At 51.4% G+C, this 26547-nt stretch overlaps 1 protein-coding gene across 1 annotated transcript; it reads right to left on the reverse strand.

Annotated features, from left to right (window-relative positions):
- Window positions 1–2894: 2894 nt before the first annotated feature.
- On the reverse strand, window positions 2895–26547 carry LOC134424501 (hydrocephalus-inducing protein homolog). The gene is made up of 28 exons (XM_063168319.1): window positions 26470–26547; window positions 25250–25375; window positions 24878–24997; window positions 24609–24743; window positions 24220–24419; window positions 22317–22441; window positions 21546–21747; window positions 20952–21135; window positions 20496–20595; window positions 19887–20005; window positions 18625–18848; window positions 17821–17888; window positions 16860–17095; window positions 16020–16120; window positions 14044–14244; window positions 13854–13902; window positions 13498–13662; window positions 11925–12077; window positions 9921–10159; window positions 9327–9582; window positions 8192–8335; window positions 7881–8024; window positions 7080–7207; window positions 6547–6895; window positions 5432–5530; window positions 4532–4741; window positions 3192–3329; window positions 2895–2933 (listed from the first exon to the last, which is right to left on the reverse strand). The coding sequence occupies exons 1-28, from the start codon at window positions 26545–26547 to the stop codon at window positions 2895–2897; spliced, it is 4332 nt and encodes a 1443-aa protein (XP_063024389.1).

The following is a 26547-nucleotide window of genomic DNA, read 5'->3' on the forward strand; positions in this document are numbered from 1 at the left end:
TTCCCAAAACACCTGATACCAGAGATTTCCCTCTAAGGTATAACCCTCCCTTTTCATTTTTAATTCTTATGGAATTTAGGGGTTTTTCTTCCCTATTGTTTCTTTCATTTTCAATGTCGAATTTCATTTATCAGCAAACCTAAAGTTTATTTGTAAAAGCAAATATCTTTTCCCATTCATCAATCAGTGGAATCCTTCCCTTTGTTTCTTTTATCTCCCAGTGCTGGTTTTATCTACCAGCAGACCCACAGGTAGTTTGTAAAGACAAATCTGCCATTCCTCTCAAAATCAGTTACCATGATAGCACAATCTGCCCAGTGTGTGATCACAGCTAGAATCCCCATTGCTTGGCACAGCTGGCACGTGTGCAGTTAGTTGGGAGCCAGAGAGCTGCAAAAAGGGGTGCTGCTGGGGGTGCTCCTCTTGTTCAACTCAGCAGCAAAGTGGCACAAGTTAGAGCAGAGATTTTCACTTTAGAATACCTTTGCCTTTGGGAGTGCACCTCACAGAGGCTGCTCTTCTGGAGTCTGAAATGCCATGATGGATGGGAAAGCATCCAGAAGGCAGAGGAAGAGCATCAGGCCGAGCCCTGCAGGGTTCCCTTGCATGTGGCAAGGAGCAAGGGCTGAAAGGCTCCTGCCACCCTCCCCTGTGCCACCTGAGCTCCTTGCATGCCCCAGCAGCTTCCTGGTGCCTCTGGCTGCAGATCCAGCTAAGACCCAGCCATGTCCAGAGATAAAATCCTGAAGCAGCTCCACGGGTGCTGTGTTGCTTTGTCCCTGTGAGTTCTGCAGTTCCAGTCTGTACACCTGCAGGTTTCTAGCCAAAGCGGCTCATGTCATATTAGACCTGCTTATATTTTATACTGCACTGACAATATGTAGATACTGTATTGGCAATAAGTTCAGTCCTAATGACCCACATGATCAGTGCCATACATCTCACAGCTGACCAAGAGTGTTCTCTCTGAGCCTGCCACAATCCCCAGGGTTATCTGGGCCCAAGTACCCCAAGGTAACGTGGCTGCTCTCAGACTGTCATCCATGACCATCCTAAGGGTGTCACTGCCTTCATGACAGGGGTTTAGAGCATTAGCTCTCCAATTCCAGGGGCAAGGGACAGGTGGGACTTCAAGTAGTGGTTAAGGGTGGCTATAAAAGCTCCAGGTGCTTCCCAGAGGGGGAAAGGATCCAGTTCTCTGTCCTGAAAAGCTTCACTGGGAGAAGAGGAAGACAGTGCAGGATCTCATGGAGTTTGCACCATGCCTGGGCAGGGCTCAGCCTTCACAGATTTCTTCCCATAAGAGATTCCTTTCTCTGCTTTATTGGTAAACAAGATGTGCAAATGCCAATCCTCGAGGTTCTTATGGCTCTGTAGGTTCTTCAAAGAGCTTCCCAGTTTCCCTTGGTCTTCTCAAGGTTTGTCTTCTGAAGAATATTTGGATGATTCCGTTTCTTTATCCTCAGCTGAAATCTCAAGGTTGGCAGTATCACTGGAGAAAAAACCACATCATTCCCATCATACAGGTGCAGAAATTGCCTTTTAAAAAAAAAAATATTTTTTCCCCTTAACCTCTGTATTCCAGAACAGGAGAGAAATGTTTTGTAGAATCATACACCAGTAAAAAAATGAGGGCTATCATGAATAAGGCCATTTGGAGATCACAAAGTTCACCAGTTCAGTTGCCCTTCTTGCCATTTACACAGCTAATGAAGAAGAGTTTGTTGGTTCTTGGCCCTTCACTGACTCTGAATATTCTGCTCACTTTCTAGGTATAAACACTTGAATACAAATATTTCTCTCAGTCACAAAAGAGAACACAGCACAAGCTCTCCAAATGCAGCAAGTGGCCCAGAAATCTGGCAATGTGATTGTGGCAGTACCTATCTGAGAGCTCCAAGTATGGAGGATGGGCTGGCCACAAGCAAAGGCAGCTTTGGGAGGGAGCACAGCTGCCACTCCTCCAATTTCCCAAGTGGGAATAACCCTCCCACCTGTTCCACCAGACCCAGTGTGCTGCTGGGGGAGCCCCTCAGCTGAAGGGGCCTGGGGAGATGTTGGACACTAGCCTGTTGTTCAGGTGTGACAATCAGTGACCCATCAGTGACCCATCAGTGACTCCATCATCACAGATGGTCACAGATGATTCATCCTTTTCCTTTTCTTCTTCCTCTGGGTTTTTTCCTTCCTCTTGCAGTATCTCCTCTTCTGAAGGAAAGAATTATCCATAAATAGAAGACAAGGCACATTGCCAATCCCATTGAAGCTGAGAAGTCCCACTTCCCCAACAGTGGCCTGTCCCAGAAACAATGGATGCTGCTGCTCCTCTCTGAATCCCCATGTTCATTCTCACTCACAGGGGATCATCTCATCCCCTGCAATGCCACGCACATCCAACCCTGCCAAAAGCCCTGCCAGCCTCTCTCACAGCTTTCCCAAGCTTTTCTGCCTGGCCATCATCTTTCCAGGACTACAACAATGTGCTGGCAAGATCCTGGGAAAAGGATCCTGGGAAAAAGCCTAACTGGACTCAACTGCTCAAAACTCAGGAAGCAACCAGAGAGGCCAAAGTGTTGGTCTGGCAGCCCTGCAACTTCCAGGCTTGTGGAGATGGGTGTGAGCTGCCTGATGTGTGATGGCAGGGGAAACCAGGGGATCTTCCTGGGAGCCAACACAGTGCTCACCTTTCAGCTTCCTGGGCCGGTACTTGGTAACCCCAGGGAAGGTCCCCTTTCCCTTCAGGGTGATTTCTGCCGGTTCCAGATGAGCCACTTTGACCTGGAAAGTCTTGTGGAAGGCTCCCAGCTGTCCTGGCAGATAATAGACCTTCAGCACTTGCTTCTGGCCAGGTGCAAGGGAACCCTGCAGGGACAGGAGAGGAGGAAGGGACTGCATCAGGGCTTTGCTGTGGGATGGCTCAGGGGACAGACAGGCTGAGGGGACAGGTTCTCATCCAGAAGAAACCATCAGACCACATCACTTTCTACCTTCCTTGTGCTCAAAACCCTGGAGTGCAGTGTGTGCTCCTGAGCTCTCGCAGGGCTGCAGCCCCAGCACAGCTGGGGGGTTTCCCCCCACTTTTTTCCCTCTTTTTCCCCCCACTTTTTTCCCTCTTTTCCCCCCCTTTTTTCCTTTAATTCTCTCCTGGGCTGCCTGACAGAGGGCCAGAGGCAATGACTTGTGCTACTCACTGTGGTGGGCACGACCACGGGCACTCCGGGCAGAGGCTTTGCTGCAGTGCCAGTGCTGCAGTTTGGCACCACGAAGGTGAATTCCATGACCCCGGTGTTGCGCAGGGTCACCTCTGCTTTGAGGACTTTGTTAAACCTCTGCAGAGAGAACAGAGCAGGGAGAAGTTACAGACACAGGCCTGAGGCTGGCAACCTCCTGCCTCTTTGATGGCACTGAAAGCACACAGCCACAGTGCAACCACACAGCTACAGAGAGGTGGTAAAACCTTGGAAAGGCCAGAAAGAAATGAACCAGGGGACCAGGTCCTCTGCACTCTGAGGGGCCACCAACAGCCAGGAGAAACAGAGGAGGTGGCACTGAGATGTGTGAGATGAAGCCAAAAGCTGATGGAGTTAAAGAATGGAAGTTGTTGGTTCTGCATGTTGCTGTTTGTGGTTTGGATTTGTTCAGGTTGGTTTGTTGGGTGTTGCTGTGAGCTGGCAGAGGGACAGGGTTGACAACCTGACCTGACCAAAAGGAAAGAGGATGAGAGGGGAAGGGACAGAAAAGTTGTTGGTCAGAGAGAATGGAAGTTCCTGAGTACCAGGAAAGGGGCCAGGGACTGTCCCAAAGGGGATTCAAAGATTGCCCTTTTGTTGGAGGTGTGTCTGCTCGTCTCCAGGGGCAGGGAGACACACACCCAGCTCGGCTGAATTATTACTAATGAACAGTTTTGTTTTGCTTTGACACCTTTGTCCCCATTGAATTGTATCTAAAAGTCAGTGCATTTCTGAGAGGCATTCCAGGAGAAAAGGCACCTGCATGCAAATATTGGCAAGAAACAGACAGGTGACAAGAGAGGCACACAGGACAACACAGGCAGTGCCAGCAGCTGGAAGTATCTGTGGACTTTAAAGTGAAAAGAAGTAAAGTGGGGATTATTGTGGGACATTGTTTTCAGGTACTGAAGTGACTGAAAGCCCAAGTTCCTCCCTGGATGATTTTGTGGATCAAGCCAGAGCATTTGACAAGAGCATCTCCTTGGAGCTCAAGGTTTAGGAGCAGATCAGTGGAGGGATATCCCAGGGACAGGTCCCTGTGGACATCTTCCCTGGGAGCCTTGTGCTCCCCAGGCGGCAGGGTCAGGTGCCTTGGAGAGGACAGTGTCCTGTCCCTCAGCCAGGGGGAGGGAGGGAGGGGTGGGGATGGCCATTCCAAACCAGCTGGCATGCTGGACTGTCTCTCACAGGTTGTGTTCCAAGCCCCAGAGCCAGCAGAGGGGCTGAGAGGGGGAGAGAGCCTGGGACGGGGGTGGCCACGATGGCAGCCAAGGAGCTGTGGCAGGAGCAGCCTGTGGTACCTGCAGCCCCCAGTCGATCTCCTGCAGGTCCAGCTGGTAGCTGGGGCACGAGGCCTCCCCGGTCAGCACCACCTCGTAGCTGGGGCCTCCCTGCACGTGGCACAGCGCCCGCACACGCGCCACCACGTTGGCGTGCCCAAAGAAGGTGAAGGTGACCTGCTCGCTCTCTCCCGGCTGCAGCTCACCCCACAGCGGCCGCACGTCAAAAACCTGCAGGGAGGGGAGGAGAGATGGAGATGGTGAGAGTGGAAACGGATGCAGAAGAGCAGCTGTGTCCTGAAATAAAGCAGAGTCACAGCTGGAGGGGCCTATTCCCCAAACACAGCCAGAATCACCCTGATCTCACCCTGTGTCCGTGCCACTGACCAGTGGAGGGACCATGGGGAAAATCTTCTCCCATAATCACTTATCCATGAGTATAGACTACATTAGAGTCAACTGGAATGTCTCCTGGCAGCAAGAAATTCTCTCTGCTGCAGAACTTGTCTTTGGAAACACTTCTCACTGTCTTCAGAAAACCAGGAGACTTGGAGGTGGGAGCCCTTGGAGCTGGGGGAAGGCTCATCTGACTTCTGAGGCCTTTCTCCCTCTCTCTGACTTACGTGCTGTTCTCTCAAGCTGCTACAGCCAAAGTTCCTACAAAAATGTGCTGAAAACCACCTGATGAGGTAAATGGGAGCAATGCCCTCCACAGGGGCTGCACAGGGAGCATCCTGGGGCAGCCCTACAAAACATCCCACATGGCCTCTCCAGTGAGCACTGGCTTCAGCAGAGCTTTGTGATGGACTGGGAGGGATGTGAGGCCCCTCTGTGAGCAGTGCTGAGGGCCACCAGTGGCACTGGGGCTACAGAACCACCTCCCACACTGGAAACATGGACGTGAGACAAATTCCCACTTACCTCCTGCATTCCCAGCTTGGGGTGCTCCATCTCTGAGAACCAGCTCAGTCCCCTCACCCTCAGCGGCCTCTGAGACGCCCCAGGAGTGGATGACAGCCCCTGGAAAAAGCACCACGGGCTGCAGTGAGCTGGCTGCTCTGAGCAAGATCACGCTGCTGCTGCAGGCTCCAGCACCTCCCACACCAGGAGCAGCTGGAAAGGGGCCTGGGCACAAACCAAGGGTGACAATGTCCAGGCCATCAGTCGAGTGTGGGTCCAAGCCCAGCCACAGATCAGACCTGGGCTCCATCTGCACCTCCTACATCAAACCTGCCTGAGGGAACTGGGTGCCCCCAGCACTCAGGCGGGGAGGGTTGGAACTACATAATCTCTGAAAGCCCCTTCCAAGCCAAGCCATTCCAGGATTGCAGGATGGCCACCTGAATTTCCCTGGTTTACTTGTGCATACATGGCATAATCAGGAAATAAAGATGATTTTGTGCTTCTATTTGAAAACATTCAGCCACTGTTCATATATGGCTTTGTTTCTCCTGATTCAGAAAAACTGTGCAGTGTAGAAACAACTGGTATTTGTGTGAGCAGGTACAACCCTTCTCCATAAAATTAATGCCAACACTGGGCTTTTGAGAAACTCTTCTGCTTCCTTACATATTTTTTTTTTAAACTGCATAATAATAAGTGACTTTTTATTGCTCCATAATAAGTGACTTTGCAAAGTCTTGCTCTGGAGCTGTCACTGCAATACCAGCTTTTGGGTGAAGGCACAGATGTGAGTGCTCTAGCTGGGTTGGGAAGGGGCTACGTGGAGATCAGGACTCTTCATGAACTGACATGGGAAGCTGGAGGCCTTCTCATCATGATGCAGATAAAGACCTCATTTTACATTGTAAAGAAATTAAGCCAAAAAGTCCCAAAGTCAGCATAGGTGTGTAGGATCTGAGTGAGCTCCTCTGAGCAAAACTTTCCTATTTCTGCCTCCCCAGACACCCCATGCCCAACTGCCACTTTCAGGGCACAGGACGGAAGGGCAGCAAAAAGGGAGGCTGGCACAAGTATGACTTTTTGGTGGCAAGTTGAGGAGGCAAAGCAAGTGGTAGGTGCACAAGAAAATCCACCTCTGATTCCAGGGAATGCTCTGCATCTTCTGGCTCCTGGTCAGAGTCCTCCTGAGCAGAATCCTCCTGGTCAGAGTCCTCTTGAGCAGGATCCTCCAGGGCAGCATCCTCCTGGGCAGGACCCTCCTGGGCATGATCTTCCTGAGCAGAATCCTGCTCGTCAGAATTCTCCAGGGCAGAATCCTCCAGGACAGAATCCTCCAGGGCAGAATCTTCCTGGGCAGAATCCTGCGTTGTTTCTGGGGTTTCAGTTGGCTCCTCCACACTTACAGCCCTGGAGTATCTCCATGGAAACACTCTCCTCTTGTTTAATGACCGTGGCTTGAATTTAGGTGGTGAAGGGATGAACCTGGAAAATAACATAACTGTGATGGTGGACCTGTAGTGGGGGAGAGAGGTGCCTGCAAGAGCAGCTCCTCACTGCACTGCAGCCCCTGGCTGGGTGCTGGTGTGCTGAGCTCAGTGACAGCCACTCAGAGCCAGGCTGGAGCAGCTCCATGCTCGCAGCAGCATGGGGATGATGATGCTCATACCTGATGGTGTTCACCTGGCTGTCTGTCAGGAATGACCAGTGGTAGTTGACAGGGAGTGGGCTGCAGTTGGTCATCTCCATCTTCAACTCTTGTTCAGTGTCATTTATGATGCAGCCAAAGTCCACAGCCTTGGTGGGGAGGTGGAGATTTGGGAAGCAGACTTCCCCCCGAAGAGGGATCTTCTCCACATGAGGATGCTCCATGAAGCTCACCCTGAGAACCTTCTTTGCCACCCAGCTGATCAGACTGTTCTTATAAGCTGGGTTAAAGCAGATGCAGAGATGAAGTTCCTTCCCTACACCCACTCTCACAGGCTGCAAGGAGATGAGCAGTAATTAATCACCTGTGGGATGATGTCCCAAGGCCTGACAGCAGCAAACAGTAAATGCTCCAAGTGAGCCCAGCATGGGCTCCTCAGTTCATGGTTCATCTCTCTACAGCAGGGGTCTGACTGCAGGCACCACAGTCCAGCCCAGGATCCCTCAGGCTCCCGTTGCTGTGCTCAGCCCCAATCCAAGGGGGTGGCTGCTGGAGAGCTGGCATGCTTTCCAGGAGACACCTTTACTGCATGGCTTGCCTCAATCTGCTTTCCTGCTCCCCTCTCCTCACGTTTTAGAGCCAGCATGGATGTTACCAATTCAGATAAGATTTTGATTCCTTCAGCAGCTCTGCTGATTCAGCTCAGGCCAATCCACTGCTGACACTACAGAATGAGCTTCTCAACTTGAGGAGCTCCCAGCAGAAGTGCAGCACCACATCCCTCCTCCTCAAACCCCACTGCACAAGCCCACAGAGGCTCACCTTGCAATTTGCAGGGAGGGGCTTCCGCTTCACATTGCAGACCAGGAAGGGCTGCTCCAAGTCCAGCACCACGCTGAATGGCAGGGAGCTGGTGTTTTTTAATGTCAGCGGCTGGTACTGCAGTGTCAGGACATCACTGGGTTTCTACAGAAACAGGAGACAAGGGAAAACAACCTCAAGTGCCATAGACCTCCTTCCCCTTCTAATGCACTTCACACTTTTCAGCCCCAGAAGTGCATATATTTCTATTTACTTCCAGCCAAGTTAAGAGTTACACCTTTAAATGCCAGGATGCAATCTGGTGACTTTACCTTTTCCACACGGAAAGCGATGGCTCTGGGGGACATTTGCACTGCAGGGCAGATGAAGTTGCAGATGACATCTGTTTGCAGGATCTGTTTCTTTGCTGTCTCTTTCCCCACCACAGCGTGGCACAGCAGCCGCTCCTTCACCTCCTGCACACAAGATTCCCTTGTGTCCCCGTGTGTGCTGGCAGGCCCAACACCCCACACTGCCTTGCCACCCACCCATGGGCCCCATTCCTGTCACTCGTTATTAGGGACTGTAATTAGTCTCTGCTCTCCTCAATAGCTCTCTTTTCTTTCTGTGCTGCCACCTATGTATTCTAAATATCTGTGCCCAGGGCTCCTGGAGCCAGGGAATGCATACCAGACTTAGCTGGCAGCTTCTCTGCAGAGTTTCATTTCCCCTGGAAAGAAAGGTCCAGGTAGGAGAACACTCCCAGACTCTGCTAAAATCTCCCCCCCTGAGCTGCTCTCCAGGGGTGCTGCAGAACCTGGCTGTCCCTGGAACACCAGGGGTGGCTGAGACACTGGGGCAAGCAGTGATAGAAAAGTTGACCAAAGTCAAACTGTCAATTCTGACGATGTCTGGGAACAGTTTCCTGCCTGGATGGACATTGCACTGATCATTAGAGCTGGCACACTGTGTTTTCCCCCTCCAGGACTCATAGCAAGAGCAGCCCTGTGCCCACGTTTGTCTTCAGAGGAAAAGCAATGCTGCTCCCAGACGCTCCTGCCATTCCCAGGGCATTTGTTTTACTGCCTGGGTAAAGGGTTTTTCCCTCAGAAAAAGCACTTGACAGTAGTTTAATTTGCTTCCTGCCTGGGCTTCTAGCCTAAGTGCAACTTCTTTTCTCTGCTCTCCCTTTCTGCCTCAGCACATGACACAGGTAAGCCCTGTTTACCCAAAGGAGCAGTACTTCCTTCAGTCTGTATTTTGGGATCAGCAAGTTGGGTTTATGGTAGCTAGGGAAACACAAAAGAGCCTTAGCAACTGACGGTGGCCAGCAAGGAAAGCAACTGGCTTTGAAACAGTTTCTTGAAGTCACTTGCTCCTTGTGCCAGGCCAGTGTCAAGGGGCTGCAGAAGAAGCTGCAGTGGAGGGGATCTGATGGGGAGGGCTCAGCCCTGGGCAGGGCCTCACCTGGACAGTGCTGGAGCAGCCTTCCAGCACCATGTCCACAGTCTGGCCCGGCCTCAGGTCCACCTGCGCTGGGCACAGCTTGAACACGGGGCTGCCAGGCCTGGGCATGGGGGGAGCCCCTTTGCCCGGGGGGCCCGCGGGGGCCGGGGCCCGCGCGCTGCGGCGGAAGGTGCGGAACCCTTCCGTGCTCCAGTAGAGCCGCTGCGTGCGGCGGCCTCTGTTCGTCAGCTGGAAGTGGTAAAAGCAGCGACTGAAGCTGCAAGAGAAGAGAGATGGAAAATGTCACGGGAGCTGTTATTTCCCTGGCATCACTCAGCTTCAGCTTCACCCCGATGGCATTCCCTGACTGCGCACTCTGCAATAAAACCTCTGCCCAAAATGCTGCCCAGGCTCAAAGCTTCAGCCCTGCCAGGTCTTCCAGCTTTTCCATTTCTGTGGCTTTCCAGGATATTTGACATATTTCTCAATGAATTCCTGTGGTTTCATGGAAACAGAGCTGGGACCTTGAGTACTGAAGATCTAGCCTGAAGGGCTATGGAAAAATTGTTCCTTGCTGAACACACAGGAGATGTGGAAGTTTCTAGAGTCTCCTACCTGAAGCAGGACTTCAAGTCGAGCTTCGGAACAAGAGGTTTGTCCGAGACAACTGTGGTGCCAACGCCCACAGCCTGGAGAGGGATGATGGTCACAGGGTTGTTCTCAATGAACACCTTCAACTTCTCCTGGAATTTCACTGTGTCATTCAGGTTAGCTATGACAGCCACGGACACCTCAGAACTGGGGGGGACCACTCCTTTACTGGGCTCAATCCTCCAGCAGGAACGTTCCACAGCCTGTAGGAAAAGCCAAACACAAAGTTAGATGGAAGCCATGGACCCTGCTCTGCTGTGAGGTGCAGAAAACGGGAAGGCTAAAGAGATGAGTATAAAAACCATAAACGTTTAATTTCCCTAAATGTAAGCTATGGTGTCCAGCACAGCAACTCCCCAAGAGCTTATACAACCTGTATTTTACCTTCCTTTGACAGACTCGGGTCATTAGCCCTGTTTTGCTCAACCCAAGGGAAGCTCCTCCTCAGGAGAAGGTAATTCCCCCTGCTGGCTCTTTTTGGAGCCCTTGCCAAGGGAAGCTGTTTACTCCCTGCTGGCTTCCTGGCAGCGGAGCTGGGTGTGCACAAAGGCTCATGGCTGGAGGAAGGCAGGACTGCTCAAATCCCAGCCCAGCAGCCACACAGCTGGAGGACACTGCTGAGAGCCTGAAGGATAACTCTGCAAAGCCAGCTGAGCAAAATCCCAAATCTCCTTTCCCAAGGGGCCATCAGTGCTTCTCAACACCCCCTGAAGGACTGAAGCCCTCACTCCCCACCAATCATCAGCTGTAGAGAGGTGCCCCAGGGCCCTCTGCTTTGGAAAAGTCACCTCTAAATGCTTAGAGCAGAGCAGGAAAGCAGGAAGCAGAAAGAAAACTGGACAACATGTGCTCTGTGGGCATGGCCCACTCTTCCCAAGAACTCTTGTCATCTGCTTTCTCATGGACTTCATGGACTGAGCAAGGGAGCTGGAAGGTGCCCAAAGGAGGGGGAAAGGCCTTGCACCAGCACAGCTGTACAGACACAGCTCTGCAGCTCTGGCCCTGGCAGGAGCATGTGAAAGCCAACCTTTACACACCATGAGCACCCAGCCAAGGTGCACTGCTCCCTGCAGAGGCTGAAAGCAGAACTCCATTGTGGAGTCAGGAAAAACTGCCCTGCCAGTCCTCCACTTTGGGATAACATTTATCCCCCAAACAGCTGGAAAAGCAGCAAGAGGAAAATTCACGCCCCTCCTCCTTGGCCCAGGAGGCTGAGCCTGAACTCTCACACAACACCTGATGATTTATCCACAAATACAAACAAGTCCACTTGATCAGGGTTGGCTTTAACCAGCTCCAGAAGTTGAACCCACCCAATATACAGAAGATCAAATCTCTTTTCAAAGCTTTTTTCAAGCTGTAGCTCCAGCCCTGTGGCTTGTCCCCCTCTGTAACCTCCAGGAATGAAACAACCTTCCTCTGCAGGTGATCTCCAGAGCCATTCTGCAATGCTACAGAGACCACAGGCTCTGGGGGTGCACAGCCCTCACAGGTGCATTTGTTTGCAACAGCACCACTGGTTTGACCCACAGGAGTTGTGAAATTTGCCTCCCCATGAGCAGTTTGAGGGCAGATCTCACACCCTGCTTTCTGCCATTAACACAAGTCTGGCACAAACAAATGCAGATGGAATGGGGAGTCCATGGGGAAATCCACGCCCTCTTAGGAGCAAAGGGCCACAGCTTCTCTTGATCTCAGAGCTCCGAAAACAGGACTTGCACAGCTAAGTATCTTCCATAAAATAAAGAGAGAACTTGCAAACATGATCCAGACTCATTTCTGCTCCAATCTCTCTGCAAACTATTTCACAGAGGCGTGCCTGAGATCCTGGCTCCTCTTGCTTGCCCTTGGATGGAATATCTTGCTTCCACTCACACAGAACAGTACAGAAACGTTGCATACAAAAACAAGTCAAGGGCTGCTGGTAACCAGCACCTGTCCCTGGAAAACAGCCCCACAGACACTTACCATCTCCACCTGGAAGGCTGCAGGAATCTTACACTGATTGGCGAGGTGGAGAGTTTTGGAACAATCCTCTAGGACTGGGATAGAGCCGAAGTTTATCTCCCTGGGATGGACATAGACAACGGGGCCCTGGCCAACGCACTCTAAACGGATTTCCTGTTCCAGGAGGAAGGTAGGAAAGGTCAAAAGACGCAACAAAGGCAGTTTTAAAAACACAGCCAGCTCCAAGAGCATTCCTAGACTGGGGACAATGATGGCCCTTGGAAGTTGTCAGTGGTGCAGACTGAAACAGAAGGCCTGGAGCAAGTGTGGGGTCTGCAGTGATCCCACCTGAAAGCCACAAGCTCCCATTATCAGAGCACAAAGCACTGCTGTTTGCCATGCTTGCTTCTTCACACCTCTTCCACATGGCTCTTTCCTTTACCTCCTGCCTGCTTCATTCAAATGCTCCACCTTGGCCCAAAGCACCTTCCCAGCCTTTGCTGCTGCACAGCCATCCTTGAACACTAAGTTCTTTACAATTCAAAAAGCTGTTCTGGTGAAAGCAGCACGAGCCAGAAGCAAGGCAGGCTCTTCAGAGTGGAGATGAGGCAAGTTAGCTGCCTTCAGTTTGTGCTGATGTGTAATCTTCATATATATGAGTAAGGGGCATCAATTAGTAGTTGCATCATTCAAGCAGTATTTTTTCCTTAAAAAAAAGTCTCAACTGACTTAATAGTCTGAAACTCAAAAGGATTCTTCTTGCAGAGGTAGCACAGATGATGGGACAAGGAACATGGAATTCTTGGCTAAACTATGTCCACATGCTGCAGCACTGCTGCCTTTGTGGGGTGCTCATGGCACAAAGCAGACTATGGAGGGATGAAGAGCATCCATGTCTGGCAGACTGGGCCTGTATTTTGTAGCCACTTGCTGTTATGATATATGTCTCTCTTAGGAGCTCTTTTAGAATCTTCTTTACAGTCCTTGGAATCTTCTTCAGAATCTTCAGAGTCCTCTTTTAGGAGGCTTTGGTTCAGGAAATTGCTTGCCTTATCCATTTCCAAACTTGGTGGAAAGAACAAGCAAAGCCTGTGCTCCAGATGCAAGTTGTGTGGACATTCATTTTGTTTTGGGTGGGCTTTTCTTGAGGAGATATGATGGGTATTTCTCAGACCTGAGGGACCTGGCTTTCAGAGAAGCCTCAGTCCAGCTGTGCACAAAACATTCCTTTAGCAAACAGTGCTTGCTTTAGCAGGATTCAGGGATGTGATGCTGAACAGCTGTAATGAAGCAGCCCTTGTGTTCATCTGATAACATGGCAGAGTATGAGACCCAGGGACTGGTTTGGGTTTCAGCCTGGGCTTGTTATCCCATCTCCCAGATTTGTAACTCTATGCTGGGTCAGGCACTCAGATTGCCACCTGTGAGGCTTCCACTCTTCCTCTTTCCTAGGCACGAGCTGCTGCTTGTGCCACCAGTCCCTTCTGTCCTTGTCCACACCAGCCATAAATCACGAGCTCCTGGAAGAATCCCTGTGCAGTTTACACCCCACTGGGAGGAGTTGCTCAAGGCACACGAGTCCCCTTGCTCTCACCAGTGGGGATCCTGGTCTCCCAAACACGGCCAGCTTGGCAGTGATGCTGCACTGTCCCAGCAACTGGGCCTGGAGTGTAATTGGGATCTGCACCGAGCTGTGAGCCTCGATAATCCCAGAGGGTGCAAGGCTGGAGTACCACGCAGCAGCCTCCTCCTTGTGTTCCTGGCAGGGATAGAATCAAAGGCATCTTCAGAACTGAGGAAACTTTAAACTCCTTAACCTCTACCACAAGAGCAACTCCCACACGCTTGTAAAAATTCTCAGGAGAAAGCAAGAAAGCAAAAACCAAGATGCAAGGTGTAGGTGCTCAGCATCCCCAGGGGTCCAAAAGTTGCTGCATCAGAGACACCCACTTGGGTGCTGACAGCTTCCTTGCATCGGATTTTCACTGCCCTCGAAGCTCTGCCACGTGAAAACAAGTCAAGGACTAGACTCTAAACATCTTCCTCAAGATGTTAAACTTCTTCCTAATGTTTGTATTTAGGTTCCTGTTCTCAGAAAACCTTTAGCTTTGAATAGAAACCAGCAAGGTCTTATCCAAACCCTTTTATTCCCCTAATAACCCCCCCAGTAAAATCTGAGGGGAGGAGATGGATGCAAGGCCAAACCTGAGGGAGAAGACAGTAGCAGCCTGGGAAGTCACTGTCATTCACCAGGGTCACCTTCTCATCATAGAGCACCTTCAAGCAGCAGTGCCCCAGTTCCACGACAGGGTTGAGCACTCGCAGAGTAGGAACGATGCACCTGGGCAAAGAAATGACCCCAGGGGAATGAGAGACACTGGGAGCATGGAGAACTTTTGTCCTCCAAGAGCATGCAATGGAGGATATCTGCAAATCTAACAGAGTAGAGTAGTAGAGCAGTCCTACAGTAGTCCAGAGCTGTCTTAGCAGTGTTGCCCCTTCTCTGCCCAAGGACACTTGCAAGGACTCCCGTAACAGTGCCAGTGGTCCCTGAGCTCTGGGGGAGCCTTTCCAGTGAGGACCAGTGCCCACCAAGGCTCAAGGAACACAAGACTCCAGTGTATCAGTGAAAATGACTCCCTTTTCTCCTCCAGCACTGTTGTCCTGCCTGAAAAGTGAATCCTCTCTTCCAGCAGTGAAGGGCACAAGGCCCACAGTGCAGGTGATCAACTTCTTCCAGTTCCTAGAACTCCCTCAATTCTTTCCCCCATGGGTCTCTACACTGACTGTCCCCATTTGTGCTTGCTTTACAAAATGGCAGCCCAGGCACTGACTGGATGGCTCTGCCTGGGAGAGGGAACAGCACCAGGGAACTGCATCCCTCTTGGCACTAAACTGACACCCACAGCAGCACGGCAGGATGGAATTCTGCTGCAGCAAGAATGACTTTTGGTCTCAGCTCTGAGAACATGACTCAACAGAGCCAGAGGGAAGCAGTGAAAGCTGAGGTGACCTTCTGACCGGTCCGGCCTTTTGTCTCTGCCCGGTCACGCACAGCATCCTATGCCTTGGGACAGCCCGTGCTCCGAAGGATGAGTGCACTCTTCATATTTTTCGGTCTTCAGTATTGTTTATGATTTCTTATCTACAAAATTTTTTTCCAGCCCGACAGAGGTCTGACCAGCAAGGCAGCCAAGGGCACATTGACCTCCCACTGGGCGGTCGTCTATTTTTATACTAAAAACTACGTACAATATATTTACCTTTACTTTCCAATACCTTTTACCCATACTAACAAGTGCACATTCAACATGAACCAATCCCAAAGTGCCAACATCACCACAGAAGATGGACGACAAGAAGAAGAAAGAAGAAGGGCAAGACACGCCCCGATTCCTCCATCCTGTCTCCTACAAGCCCCCTGCACCAAAATCCTAAAACCTGTATTTCCACCCTGTGAATAATTAATTCTTACACCACTTATCCCCAAGTGATTCTCTTGTCCTCACAGAGGTGGCACATCCCCTGCAGGGTCAAAATCCAACCACCAAGCACTTCTGGCAACATTCCAGGATTTCCGAGCCCCCCAAGCGTTATCTCGGCAACTCTGGACATCAGGAGTGATATGCTGAGTTCCCACAACCTTCCACATCAAGGACTACAGTCCTCTTTGTAAGACCTTTTGCTCTCCCCACTCCTGCCTGGAGCCTCTTCCCCACTGCACACGCACTGCTGAAGGGACCCAGACCCCAGCTCTCAGCAGGCTGCTCACTGTGTTCCAAACCACTGCTGCAGGGTGGTCACAAGCAGCATAAGTTCACCACTTGCAGGAAGAAGGGCAGGCAAGCCTTTGGAAATTTGTTCCAGCTCAAGCACCAAAGCCCGGACCAACAATTCATGTTATTCCTACTCCCTTTAGAAAAAGGGCTAGGGCCATGGCTGGCTGTGAACAGGGGGGGTATCTCACTAAGGGCTGCTTTCCTGGCACTGTTCTCATGTCTAGATGGGCAGATGCAGCTCATGAAGCAGCACTTCTCCTTTGGAGCTGCAGCCAGGCAGTGTGCTGGTGCTGGATGCCCGAGCAAAGACAAGCAGGTGCAGGAAAGGTGTTGGTACCTGGCTGTGAGGGGCAGTGCAAACACCTTCCTGCCAACATCTTCCACGTCCAGCACCAGCTCCAGATTGTAGTCCCCAACAGTGTTGGGACACAGGGTGACCTGGCAGAAAAGAAATGAAGTGCAGCAAGTATTTGCTAACTCCCAAAATTCTCATTACCCATGTGTGCTGTCCTCCAACTCCTGTTCCATGGTAGACAAAGGGAGGATTTGCTTTAATTTTTCTGCTGGTCCCTAAGTAGAGCAACAGTCTTTGAGAGTAAAAAAAGCCCTCTGTCAATATGAGATTTGCTAAAGGGACTAATTTTTCACCTGACTACAATGACATAAATGCAGAAGAAGTCTGTTGTCTCCAATGGAACAAGTCCAGCCTTACAGCAGGAAGCTGAGGGCAGAGTGTGGCCCAGCACATGCTGGGCAGTTTGTGGCTGCAGAGTATTTTCTGTCCCCACTGAGGATTCCTGCAGTGAATACAACTCATCTGCTGCCCAGGAGATGAGAAACAAGACCAGGAAGAGAAGAAAACTGCTTTCCACAATGATATCTCTCTCTTTAACAGCAACTTTCTGTTTTCATCCTTCCTCTGCCCACTTGCAATCAAATAAATTGTTCTCAAAAACACAAGAATGGCTTCAGGACTTGACCATACGGTATTGATCTCAGTGTATGATTTTGGAAACAAAACAGTGCTCCCTGAGGAACATCCCAGGTAAGCCAGCTAGCAGAGGCCTCCCAGCAGTGCAGATCTCTCACTCCCAGGATGCTCCAAGCTGGCACCAGAGCTGAAGCCCTCCCACACTGCAGTGAAGCCTCAGCCCCAGCAGCTGGACTCTTCCCATACCTTGATATCCTGGGATCCCAGGGCACGGACGGTCCCGCTGTGGGGGTTTATGGTAAATTCCTGTAATCTCCTCAGAACTCGAACTTCCTTCCTCCACAACTGGCTGCTGGGTTTGCCTATCTGAGTAGTGCTGCTAACACTGGGCACTCCCAAGCCATCCCCAGGAATGTAGAGGGAGAAGCCCATGGGCGTCAGGGAGGTGTTAAACAGGCAACACTTCAAGGTGTGAGGAAAACCTAAGAAAATGACACAAATCCCCATTTAGGCATCAATACCTCGTGATTGCTGGTGTGAATATCCTGCTGGTAGGATAAAACTGTGCTTGGATTTTACTTCTTTGTTATCTGAACTACAGCTCATTGCAGTGGATCTACGGCTTGGCTGGCCAGCTATGTGTGGAGCAGACATCTCCCAGCCTGCTTACCAAGAGTCATTTAAACCCAGATGGGGAGGAAAAACCAACTGCAGGCACAGCCCAGGGCTTCTCCATGCCCATCAACAGTGACTGCAGCAGGGAGGCAGGAGAGGCACCAAAAGGATGTCACGCTCTCAAATGCCACTGAGGTAACACATGCAGACAACATTCAGCAGCACAGTTTAAAGAAACAAAGATTAAAGAGCTGCCCCCAGCTGAAGAAACCTTAGGAATGAAATCAGATTAAGCAGGATGGATCTGCTATTACAGAACCATATTCCTGCCCGGTGCCTTTCTTTATGGTGCCACTTACTAAAAGGGAAACAAGAAGTGGCCAAACAGTGATGCTGACACTTTTTATTCCTTTGGTCCTGTTTGATCTCATGATCAAACAAAAGGGTACCTGAGGCACCAGCAGCCCTGAATGAACACCCTGAAGAGGCTGTGGTGGAGGAACACGAGTGATGAATGCTCTTATGTTCAAGGGCTCCATTTCAGCACCACAGCAAGCTCTGACACTGCGGTGCCAGCCCAGGGCACACTCACCAAAGGCGATGTCACCGAAGTGCAGGGCGGGCACATCAAAATGGAAAGTGGGTCCTATCACAGAGCCCCTGCAGGGACAAAGGCAGGGAGGCAGTGCCTCTGTTAAAGGGAATCACAAAGGGTTTGGGTGTCCTTAGGGAAAGGGTGGATAAATGCTGCTGTCAGAGCCACCCTGGGTTTCAAATCAGCCCAGCACCCTGTGCTCAACACAGCACCCACGGGGGCAGGAGGCAGCCAAAGCAAAGTGCTCAGCAGCTGACAGATGCCCCAGTCCTTGGCACAGTTCCTGCTGCACAGCTCCTGACTCCCACATCAGCCCTTTGCTGGCTGTGCAAAGGAGGCACCAGAGCCCTCTGTGCACAGGAGCTGGGAGCACAGCTTGTCCCCACAGCATGGCCATGAGAGGGGAGCTGAGGCTGCTGCTGCCCATCTGGCAGGGATTATTCACAGGAGTTTTTACAAACACTGCTGCTGCTGCAGAATGACCCAGGCTGGCCCATCTCAAAGCCCTGGGGGCCTTGCTGGGTGTTCAGGTGGGACATCCCAGAGCAGCTGCTGCCCAAAGCTGATCCATCCCACTGCCTGCAACAGCCTAAGCAGGAGACATCCCTGCAGGGAGGAGTCATTGCAGCTCCTGGGTACCCACACAGGGCAGCAGGCACCCCACACTAAAGGGATGCCAGAGCCAGAGCCACCTCAGGCAACACCTTTTTTCTCTGCTCCACCACAAAATGAGGCAGATGGAAGATGATCACCCAGAGACAGCTACAGATGTGCCCAACAAGCTCCCAAAGCCCTCCTCACCTGACAGTGAAGATCACAGGCTTAGGGGATTCAGCCACATGGAAACAGAATTGTTCCTCAAACTCCCCCCGGATGGTGGGACAGAAGGAGACCCGGATGGCCTGGAGCTTCTCTGGTGCCACGATGCCCTCCTGGGGCAGGAAGGTGAAGCAGGAGCCCATGGCTGTGGTTGGAGGGATGAGTTTGAAGGGAGCCTCAATAGGCCCCTTGTTGATCAGGTATGCCTGCAGCAGCAGAAAGGCAAAGTGGAAATACATGAGGAATGTTCCTTTCCTACAGAAGTCTGAGTCACTTTCAAATTAAACTATTAACACCAGTAACAGACAGAAGATGCCTTGTGCTGCTGCATGGCAGAAGCCAAAAATACAACATTGAAATACAGCTTTGTATAGCTTTGGGTGTTTCATTCAAAGCAGTGATAACTTCATCTAACCAGAGGCACTCTGGGGTTTTCCCACTGGCAGAGACAGTCCAGTTTGACCTGCAGCACAGAGGGGCTGCTCAGCATCACCCAGTTCATTCACACCTGGCCCTTAGAGCAGCACTGGGCATCACAGCATTACCAGTGACATCACCACAGAGATTTCAAACGTGTCCAACCCCACCATGGGCAGGGCACGTTCAGCTTCCATTGCAGCCCAACCTGTTTACAGCAGGAGTGGGAGAAACCAGAAGCAAAGATGTAGGAAGTTCCTTTGCCTCCTTCCCAGAAACACTTTGCTCTTTCTAGAGCCAGAGGTACATCATGGCTGAGGTGTGGTGAGGGGCTGGTGAGCAAGGGAAAGCACTGCCAAGGGCTTTGACCAGCGCTGAGCCAGGAGGGTGGATGGTTTTCCTCTGACTCCCACGAATATGCAGGAGGGACATGGCTGAAAACTGTTTGCAATGGACTTGAACTCAAATGCAGCCAGTTTGTTCCAGCTGCTTTTGGACAGCCTGAGCACAAAGGTGATTTGTGTCTGGGACTGGAACAAAAGCCTCTGAACATGCAGCTTTTTGACCCAGTGTTGGTTTCATGTGTCAAGTGGTTTTGCAGGAAGCCTCCCAGCTGATCTCCAAAGAAGGCTGCCCAAAAGCAGGGCCTGGGGTCTCACGAACAACAGACACACCTTTCTGACCCCATCCAAAAGATCCAGATTCCAAGAAATCCCCCCAAAATTGACCAGCATCACAACTACCCAAGTTGCCAGGAATTCCACAGGTCCACAAGGCTCACTGCTACCCTAGGAGCCAGCAGGACCCACCCCAATCCTGCTGCTTACCTCATATCTGTGGGTTACTCTGACAAAAACCTCCCCGATGTTCAGTTCCTCAAAGTGGAAATGGACCCGGGGCCCGAGGCCTTCCCCCATGAGGAGCAGGGGCAGCCTGTTCTCACGGCCTGGGGAGAGATTTCTATTTCAGTACAGGAATTCCTTCTACTCTCCTGCATTTTCCAGGCTGCCTTAGTGCTAGTCCCTGACTCTGTGCTGCATGGGACCAGCTCCTGATGTCCCAGGAGCAGATAGGGACCCTTCCCTTCCCTCAGGAGATGCAGTACATCCACAGACACCATCCTTTCTTCTACCCCTGTGCTGAGTGTGGAACTTTAGGAAATGCCAGAAATTTTGTTCTTCCTCCTTCTGGGTGCACCTCAGAGTGTTTTCCCCAAGGGAGGAGGAGCAGTCTAAATACAGGCAGCATTCAGAACAGCTGAGAGGGAAAAAATCAAAATAGAGGAGATGCCCTGGAAGCTGCAGGGACAGTGGGCATGTGCCAGCAGGGCCCTGCTGAGCACAGACCCTCCCCAGCCATGGCACAGGAGCCCAGTGACCTGGGGGAGTGTTTGCAGCTGCCTTCACTGCAGAGAGGGGCAGGGGAAGGAGCCGTACCTGAGATGTCACAGTAAACTGTTCGTTCATAGACCTGGGCTGCCTGGGGCGTGAAGAACACGCTGATTTCAGCCGAGCACTTCGGCATGATCTCACCCTCCTAAAGCAGAAGGACACAGCAAAACCTTTATCTTCAGACACCACAATTCTTGTTTTCAACCACAGTCCTGTAAGCTGTTATCTAGAGCATCAGTGACAAGCAAGGAGTGAGTAACACTCATCAATAACACTGAGAACAGAGTTTGGAAGCTTTAGTCAGGCTCCTGCTGCCTGCCAGGAGCCCACAGGGCAGAAATGCTTTTTGCAACCAGCTCTCTGACCTCACCAGAATCCCGATGACTTCTCTCCTGGCACACAAAGCCAGCTGAGGCAGGGATCAGTCAAGTGACCTTAGTCAGGGATGAGGAGGAAGAGGAAGGGGAGAAGCAGGAAGGGAGGTTCTCAGCCATCATTTACCTTTGGCACAAGGGAGAAAATGTCATCGTCTAACAGCATGGGATCTCCTCTGATCTTTGCTACCTCACTCTGGAAGGTGTGGTTGAGAAGAGCAAGGCGTTCTCGGCAAGTGATGTCCACTTCACGCTCCTTCAGAAAACTATACAACTTGTGCCTTTGCTGCGGGTATATCCTGTGATACTGCCTGCAGGCATAGGAAAGACAAACCCAGCAGGTTGTTTAATAAGCCACGTCTTTGCAGAGAGAAGTGGAAGTGCAGGAGCAGCTCCACAGCAAAGGGCTGACCCTGAGCCATGGGGTCCCAAATGGATCAGAGGGTCACTTGTTCACTCCACACTTGCAAGCTCAGGAGAGCTTTCCAAAGGCAGCAGCCCTCAACAGAACCTTCTGGCTCAAAGCCTCTGCCACAGCTGAGGGAGAATCCATCAGCCACCTCAGGCAGCTTTTCCTGGCACACAACTGCTTGGGGGAGGCAGGAGAGATGGGCTGGTTTACTTACCCAAAGCCATTCAAAAGCACCAGTACCTCTTGAAGCCATTTGTTAGTTTTACCCTTGGGCAAGGAATGTCTCTGAAATGGATCTTTCAAACCCACCTCTGCCTCAGCTGTTCCTCCTGTTCCTCAGTATCCACAGCCTTCCACTGGAAGCGGGCTGTGATGTCGCTGCGGTTGTGGATGAGCACAGTTGCACTGTTTGACATGGAGATGTACGTCTTCTCCAGGGTCACAGTATTCCTGTCCAGCCTGATGTGGGCATCCACAGCTCTGGCATGAAGGCTTGTGTGGGTGTCTTCACCTGGAACAAAGCACAGGGGAGTCTTTGCTCGCCTCACTGGCTGATGGAAGCACAAGGAACAGAGCACACCACAGGCAGCAGAAGAAAGTGTCACAGCTTTTAGCTGAACGAGCAGTTCCATGGATCAGTCCATGGATCACAAGCTGAGAGCTGCATGTGCACAGCATGACGCCATCCTGACAACCTGCCAGCATTTCACCCTCTAGAACAGACCCCTACCAAGCTCCCTCATTTCCAGAGCTTTCAAAGCTTCATTATTCCCAGCCAGCTCCTGGGATTCATCTGGGCTCAGACTTCAAGCTCACCATTCCTGTTGCAGGTGAGCATTTCCCAGGCGAGATGCAAACAACAAATACCAGACATGCTCTCTAGAAATGGCATTTACAAGGAGCTCTACAAGGATCAAGATGACAAACTGCATGACTACAAACCAGATGACTAGAACATGAACCCCATGAAAAGTATCATCATCTCCCTCTTGAAACCCACGGCCACACCAGCCTTTCTGCTTAGAACAGGCTCTGCTCTGAGGGATGCACAGAGTGCCCTGAGCACTGCCCAGCACTCACCTGTGTCGTAGTGCACAACAAGGGACCTGGAATGGTCACCAGTCTTCAGTGGCCGAAATTCCACTGCCACCTCCACGGCGTCACCAACATCCAGAGTTCCCATGCCCGGAGTGACAGAGAAAGGGCTGCAACACAGAGACAGTAGGACTCTTGGTGGAGATTTGGGGACCCTCTTGCAGTCCAGTTCTGCTCACTTGTGCAAGCAAAGAGCAAACCAACCACAGTCAGCAGAAGACAGAACAGACAGGGTCAGAAACAGCCACTGACTCTAGTGTGAGGAGATCCAGCCCTCACAAGATCCTGTGGGATGAAATGACCTCATCTCTCCCATACTCTGTATCCAGCTCTCTGCAATGAGGCTCAAGGGTCATTTGCATCTTGCTTACTCTCATCAGATATCAGCTCCCCTTACTGACAGAGCTGGGCAAAAGTTATGGCCATGGATACCAAGGACCAAGTACTCCTAACATAATTTAGAAACAGAGCTGACCAGTGAGCAAAGCTGGCAATTTTGTGACCAAGTCTCTCAAAGCACCATTCACCTGCACTTTTGGTAGATGCTGTGTGCAAGGAGGCTGCAATCTGTTTCAAGTCCCATGGTACAGTTATCTGCTACAGCCAAACATTCTTTTGTCCACTGGTGTCTTAACTGCCATTATTAAATGATTTGATTTTGGGAGAATTGATCTCATTAAAAGTTGCCTCCCACACCAAGGGAGACAAAAAAATAGGGCTAATTGAATTGCTCATGTGTCCACTAACACTTATTGCAGGAAGAAACTCAAATATCATCTAATCTTAATATCTATTACTTTTAAGTGATGGTCAGTTAATTCTGACGTCAAGCAGCATTAACTATTCTAATAAATTCAGTCTGTTAGGTTACAGCAGCTCCATCTCTGTGCTGAAAAATTCTGTCCAGAGTCAGCAGCTCACAAGCTCCATCTTTGCCTCTGTCATTGCATCTAGGCTCTATTTCATCTACTTCAGTTCAGAAACTCTTTAAATCCCTATCAAGCAGGATCCAACATGCTCTGTAGCACTCAACAGAACTGCTGGCAAGCACATTGTAAAAGGATACCCGACTTTATTGGGGATTTATTTTGGTGGTGACAAAACAAGATCTGGAAATCCCAGAGAAAAACCGTACATGGATTTACAAGTTCCTGCCTACATGTTTGCACAGTCCAAAGCAGCAGCCTGTTTGAGCAGCATCTGAGGAGCCTGGATTGGAGCTGCCAATAGCTCTGGCAGGCTTTGGTGGAAGCTCCTCTTGGACCCTCACGTTTCACAGCAGAAAAGTCAATTTGCCTTTTGACCTCTGTTTTGCCAGAGAAAAAAACATCAAGGCCACTCAGCTGCCTGAGGTTAGACAGCAGGTCTGTGCTGCATTCCTGAGCTCAGCTCCTACACCAAGACCTCTGGGATCTCATAACCCTCAACACACCACCAGCCAACTGAACTGGTTTCCTTGCAGGTACGGTGTCAAAAATGCATTACCCTCTCCAGTTCAGCCAACAGGAGAAACAGTGATTGTCTTCTCATGTTGGGCATCTGATGCGGGGACCACTGGAAAGCCACGTGCCTGTGGCCTCCCAGAGAATGGGTCTATTTGGCTGGCAGTGGTGAGTAAGCATTTCAGAAGCTGCTTGTGCTCAGGAGGGTGCAAGCCAGCTACCAACATGTTCCAGCACCCTCCAGGAAATCTGAGACAGAGAAAGCTCAAAGGCTGCATCCTGCTTAAACCATGAGAAGCAACGGCAAACGCCACACGTCCTGCTCACTTCCAGCCAGGGCTGCAGGGCAGCAGCTCTGATGCTCTGGTTCCTTTTGCTGCTCTTTCCCAACTCTGCCATCACCCAAAGGTGATATCCTTTGTACAAGGACAGATGAGCTGCCTCACCTCTGGGTGCTCAGCTCGTAACGAGCAGGCCGGTTTCCAACATTGTGAACCAGCAGGGTCTTCTGGGTCGTGTACTTGACCGGACAGGTGGAGAAGTCCAGCTGGTCAGGGAAGTCCAGGATGGCTCGGCCACCGATGGCCCAAATTGGCACAATGAACTCTTCATTTTCAGTGGTGCAGAGGAGGTGGTGGAAATAATCCTGTGGCAAAAGAAACTGTCTCAGCACAGAGCCTTTATCTCCATCTTTAGCATGGGCAAAGAGCATCTTCCAGTTCTAGATCCTCTGAAACCAAACAGGTCCTCAAAAGCCAGGCCAGATGCCCTGAGTCCAGCCTTGCAGGTCCACTTTCCACTGCAAACAGCAACCTCTTGGGCCCTCCAGACTCACCTTTCTCTGCCCAGGGGTGAAGAGGATGCGGACAGTGGTGTAGAGGCCCGGTGGCACCTTGCGGCACACGTCATTGGGGCCCACCAGCTGGAAATAAGGTGAGCTCTTCAAGGTGACCTTCAACAAGTGAGGAACCTGCAGGACAGACATGGAATGATGGTTTTGCCACTTGTGATGGCACAGGTGGACATGCCCTGGTGCCATCCTTAACCATCCTTCTCTGCTCTCCTCTTCCAGCACAGCGTTGAACCTCCAGTCCCAGCACTCACCTTGTCCCTGTTCCTCAGAACCAGCGGCACTTCACAGACCTCACCGGGGCTGTAGTTCTGAAACACCACCTCTGGTGGGCAAGGCTGAAACGAGCGCTGCTCTGGGGCAGCTGCTGAGAACTGCAGGGAGAGGCCAGAGAGAGCAGAGACAGGTTCAGCTGCTGGGAGGAAGATTCTGCTCTGATCCCCAGTGAAGTGCAGACTCTGGGTGAGCACATCAGCCCAGCCCACGCTGGGCAAACAGTGGCTCCTCCACCTCTGCCCTGGGCTGACCAAAAGCTCCTGGACCAGGCTGAGCAGGCTCAAGCCAAGCTGCTCTTTTGGCATCCTCCTCCATTATCGCATCAAACAGCAAGGGCAGGGAAAGGCTACCTTGTGATGGGAGGTCCCAGGCTTGTCTTGAGGCTGGACAATGGGAGGCAGACTCAGCTTCTTAGCTCTGGCCAGCCTCTGCTTGGTGCTGAGAGACATCTCCTTCTGGAAGGCAGAGGGAGTCAGCTGGAAGGCAAAAAACCAGCAAGAGTCTCAGAAATGCCCTTGCTCATGGAGGCTTTTCTTGTTCACTTACTACTGATGAATGATTTGTGATCACAGCCACTAGCACAGTTCTGGAAGCCCTGGAAGTTTGCTGCTGAAATACTCAGCAACAATAAATGAATAACGCAGAGTGGAACACACATACTCCAGCCACATGGCTGTGTCCCATGAGTCTCTCTGTGATTTGATGGGACATGGTTGGGGATTTCTGCTCTTTGGGCATTTGTTTCCTCTTTCATTGGATTGAGGCAGTGACCTTTTCAGAGAGTGCGGAGGAGCTCTCAGAACTGCCCAAACTCCATCCCTGCACAACACTCAAAACTCACAGCCAGCAGATAGCACTGCTGGCTGAGTCCAAGGGAAGCAAGCAAGAAAAGCTGTACCAAGAGTGAGGTGCACAGGAATGTGTCCAAGTTTTAGCTCTCTCTGTCAATTAGCATTGGTTTTCTCTGTGTGGGCTGACAGAGCCCTGGACAGAAGAAAACAGAGGGATCTCCTTGGCAGAGCCTCAGCAGTGGGGCATCTTCAGCCAAGTGAGCTGCAGACAGCAAGGGCCCTTTGTGGCCCTGGCTCCATCCAGTGCTGCCTGCAGGGCTGCATCTGTGCCCACCCAGGAGCTGGGAGGGAACAGCTGCCTTGGGAGCTCTTCCAGCTGGGACCAGCCGTGGCTCTCAAGGCTTTGGGCAGAGTTTGAGCTTTCCCCCTCATGTGCCCGGGTGCCCAAGGGCAGGATGGTCAGAGCAGCACAGGTGAGTGCCCAGCCTGACAGAAGGAATGGCTGTGGCAAAGGGGAAGGAAAGAAGCCCATGCTGAGGGCTTCAGCTGTACATTGGTTTCCCTTGGCTCTGCTGGCACAGCCAGGCAGGGCGCTGGGCTGTCCCTGACACATCCCACAGTGTTCCCTACTGCACCAGGACAGCCCCAGCAACAGCAGCACGGCACAAAGGGCTGGGGAGGGGCTCTGCAGCTTCAGAGCACTGCTGGACAGCAGGGGCAGGGAGAGCAGGGAGAGCAGGGCAGTTTGCAGCCTTAACACAGCCCCAGGGGCTACTCACAGAATCAGCCTTCAGTCTTTCCCTGAGCAAAATACGAGGTGTTGGAGGTGTTGGTGTCTTTGGCACTCCAGAAGCCAT

Source organism: Melospiza melodia, chromosome 13, assembly GCF_035770615.1.
Source record: "Melospiza melodia melodia isolate bMelMel2 chromosome 13, bMelMel2.pri, whole genome shotgun sequence".
In the NCBI taxonomy this organism is placed as follows: Eukaryota; Metazoa; Chordata; class Aves; order Passeriformes; family Passerellidae; genus Melospiza; species Melospiza melodia.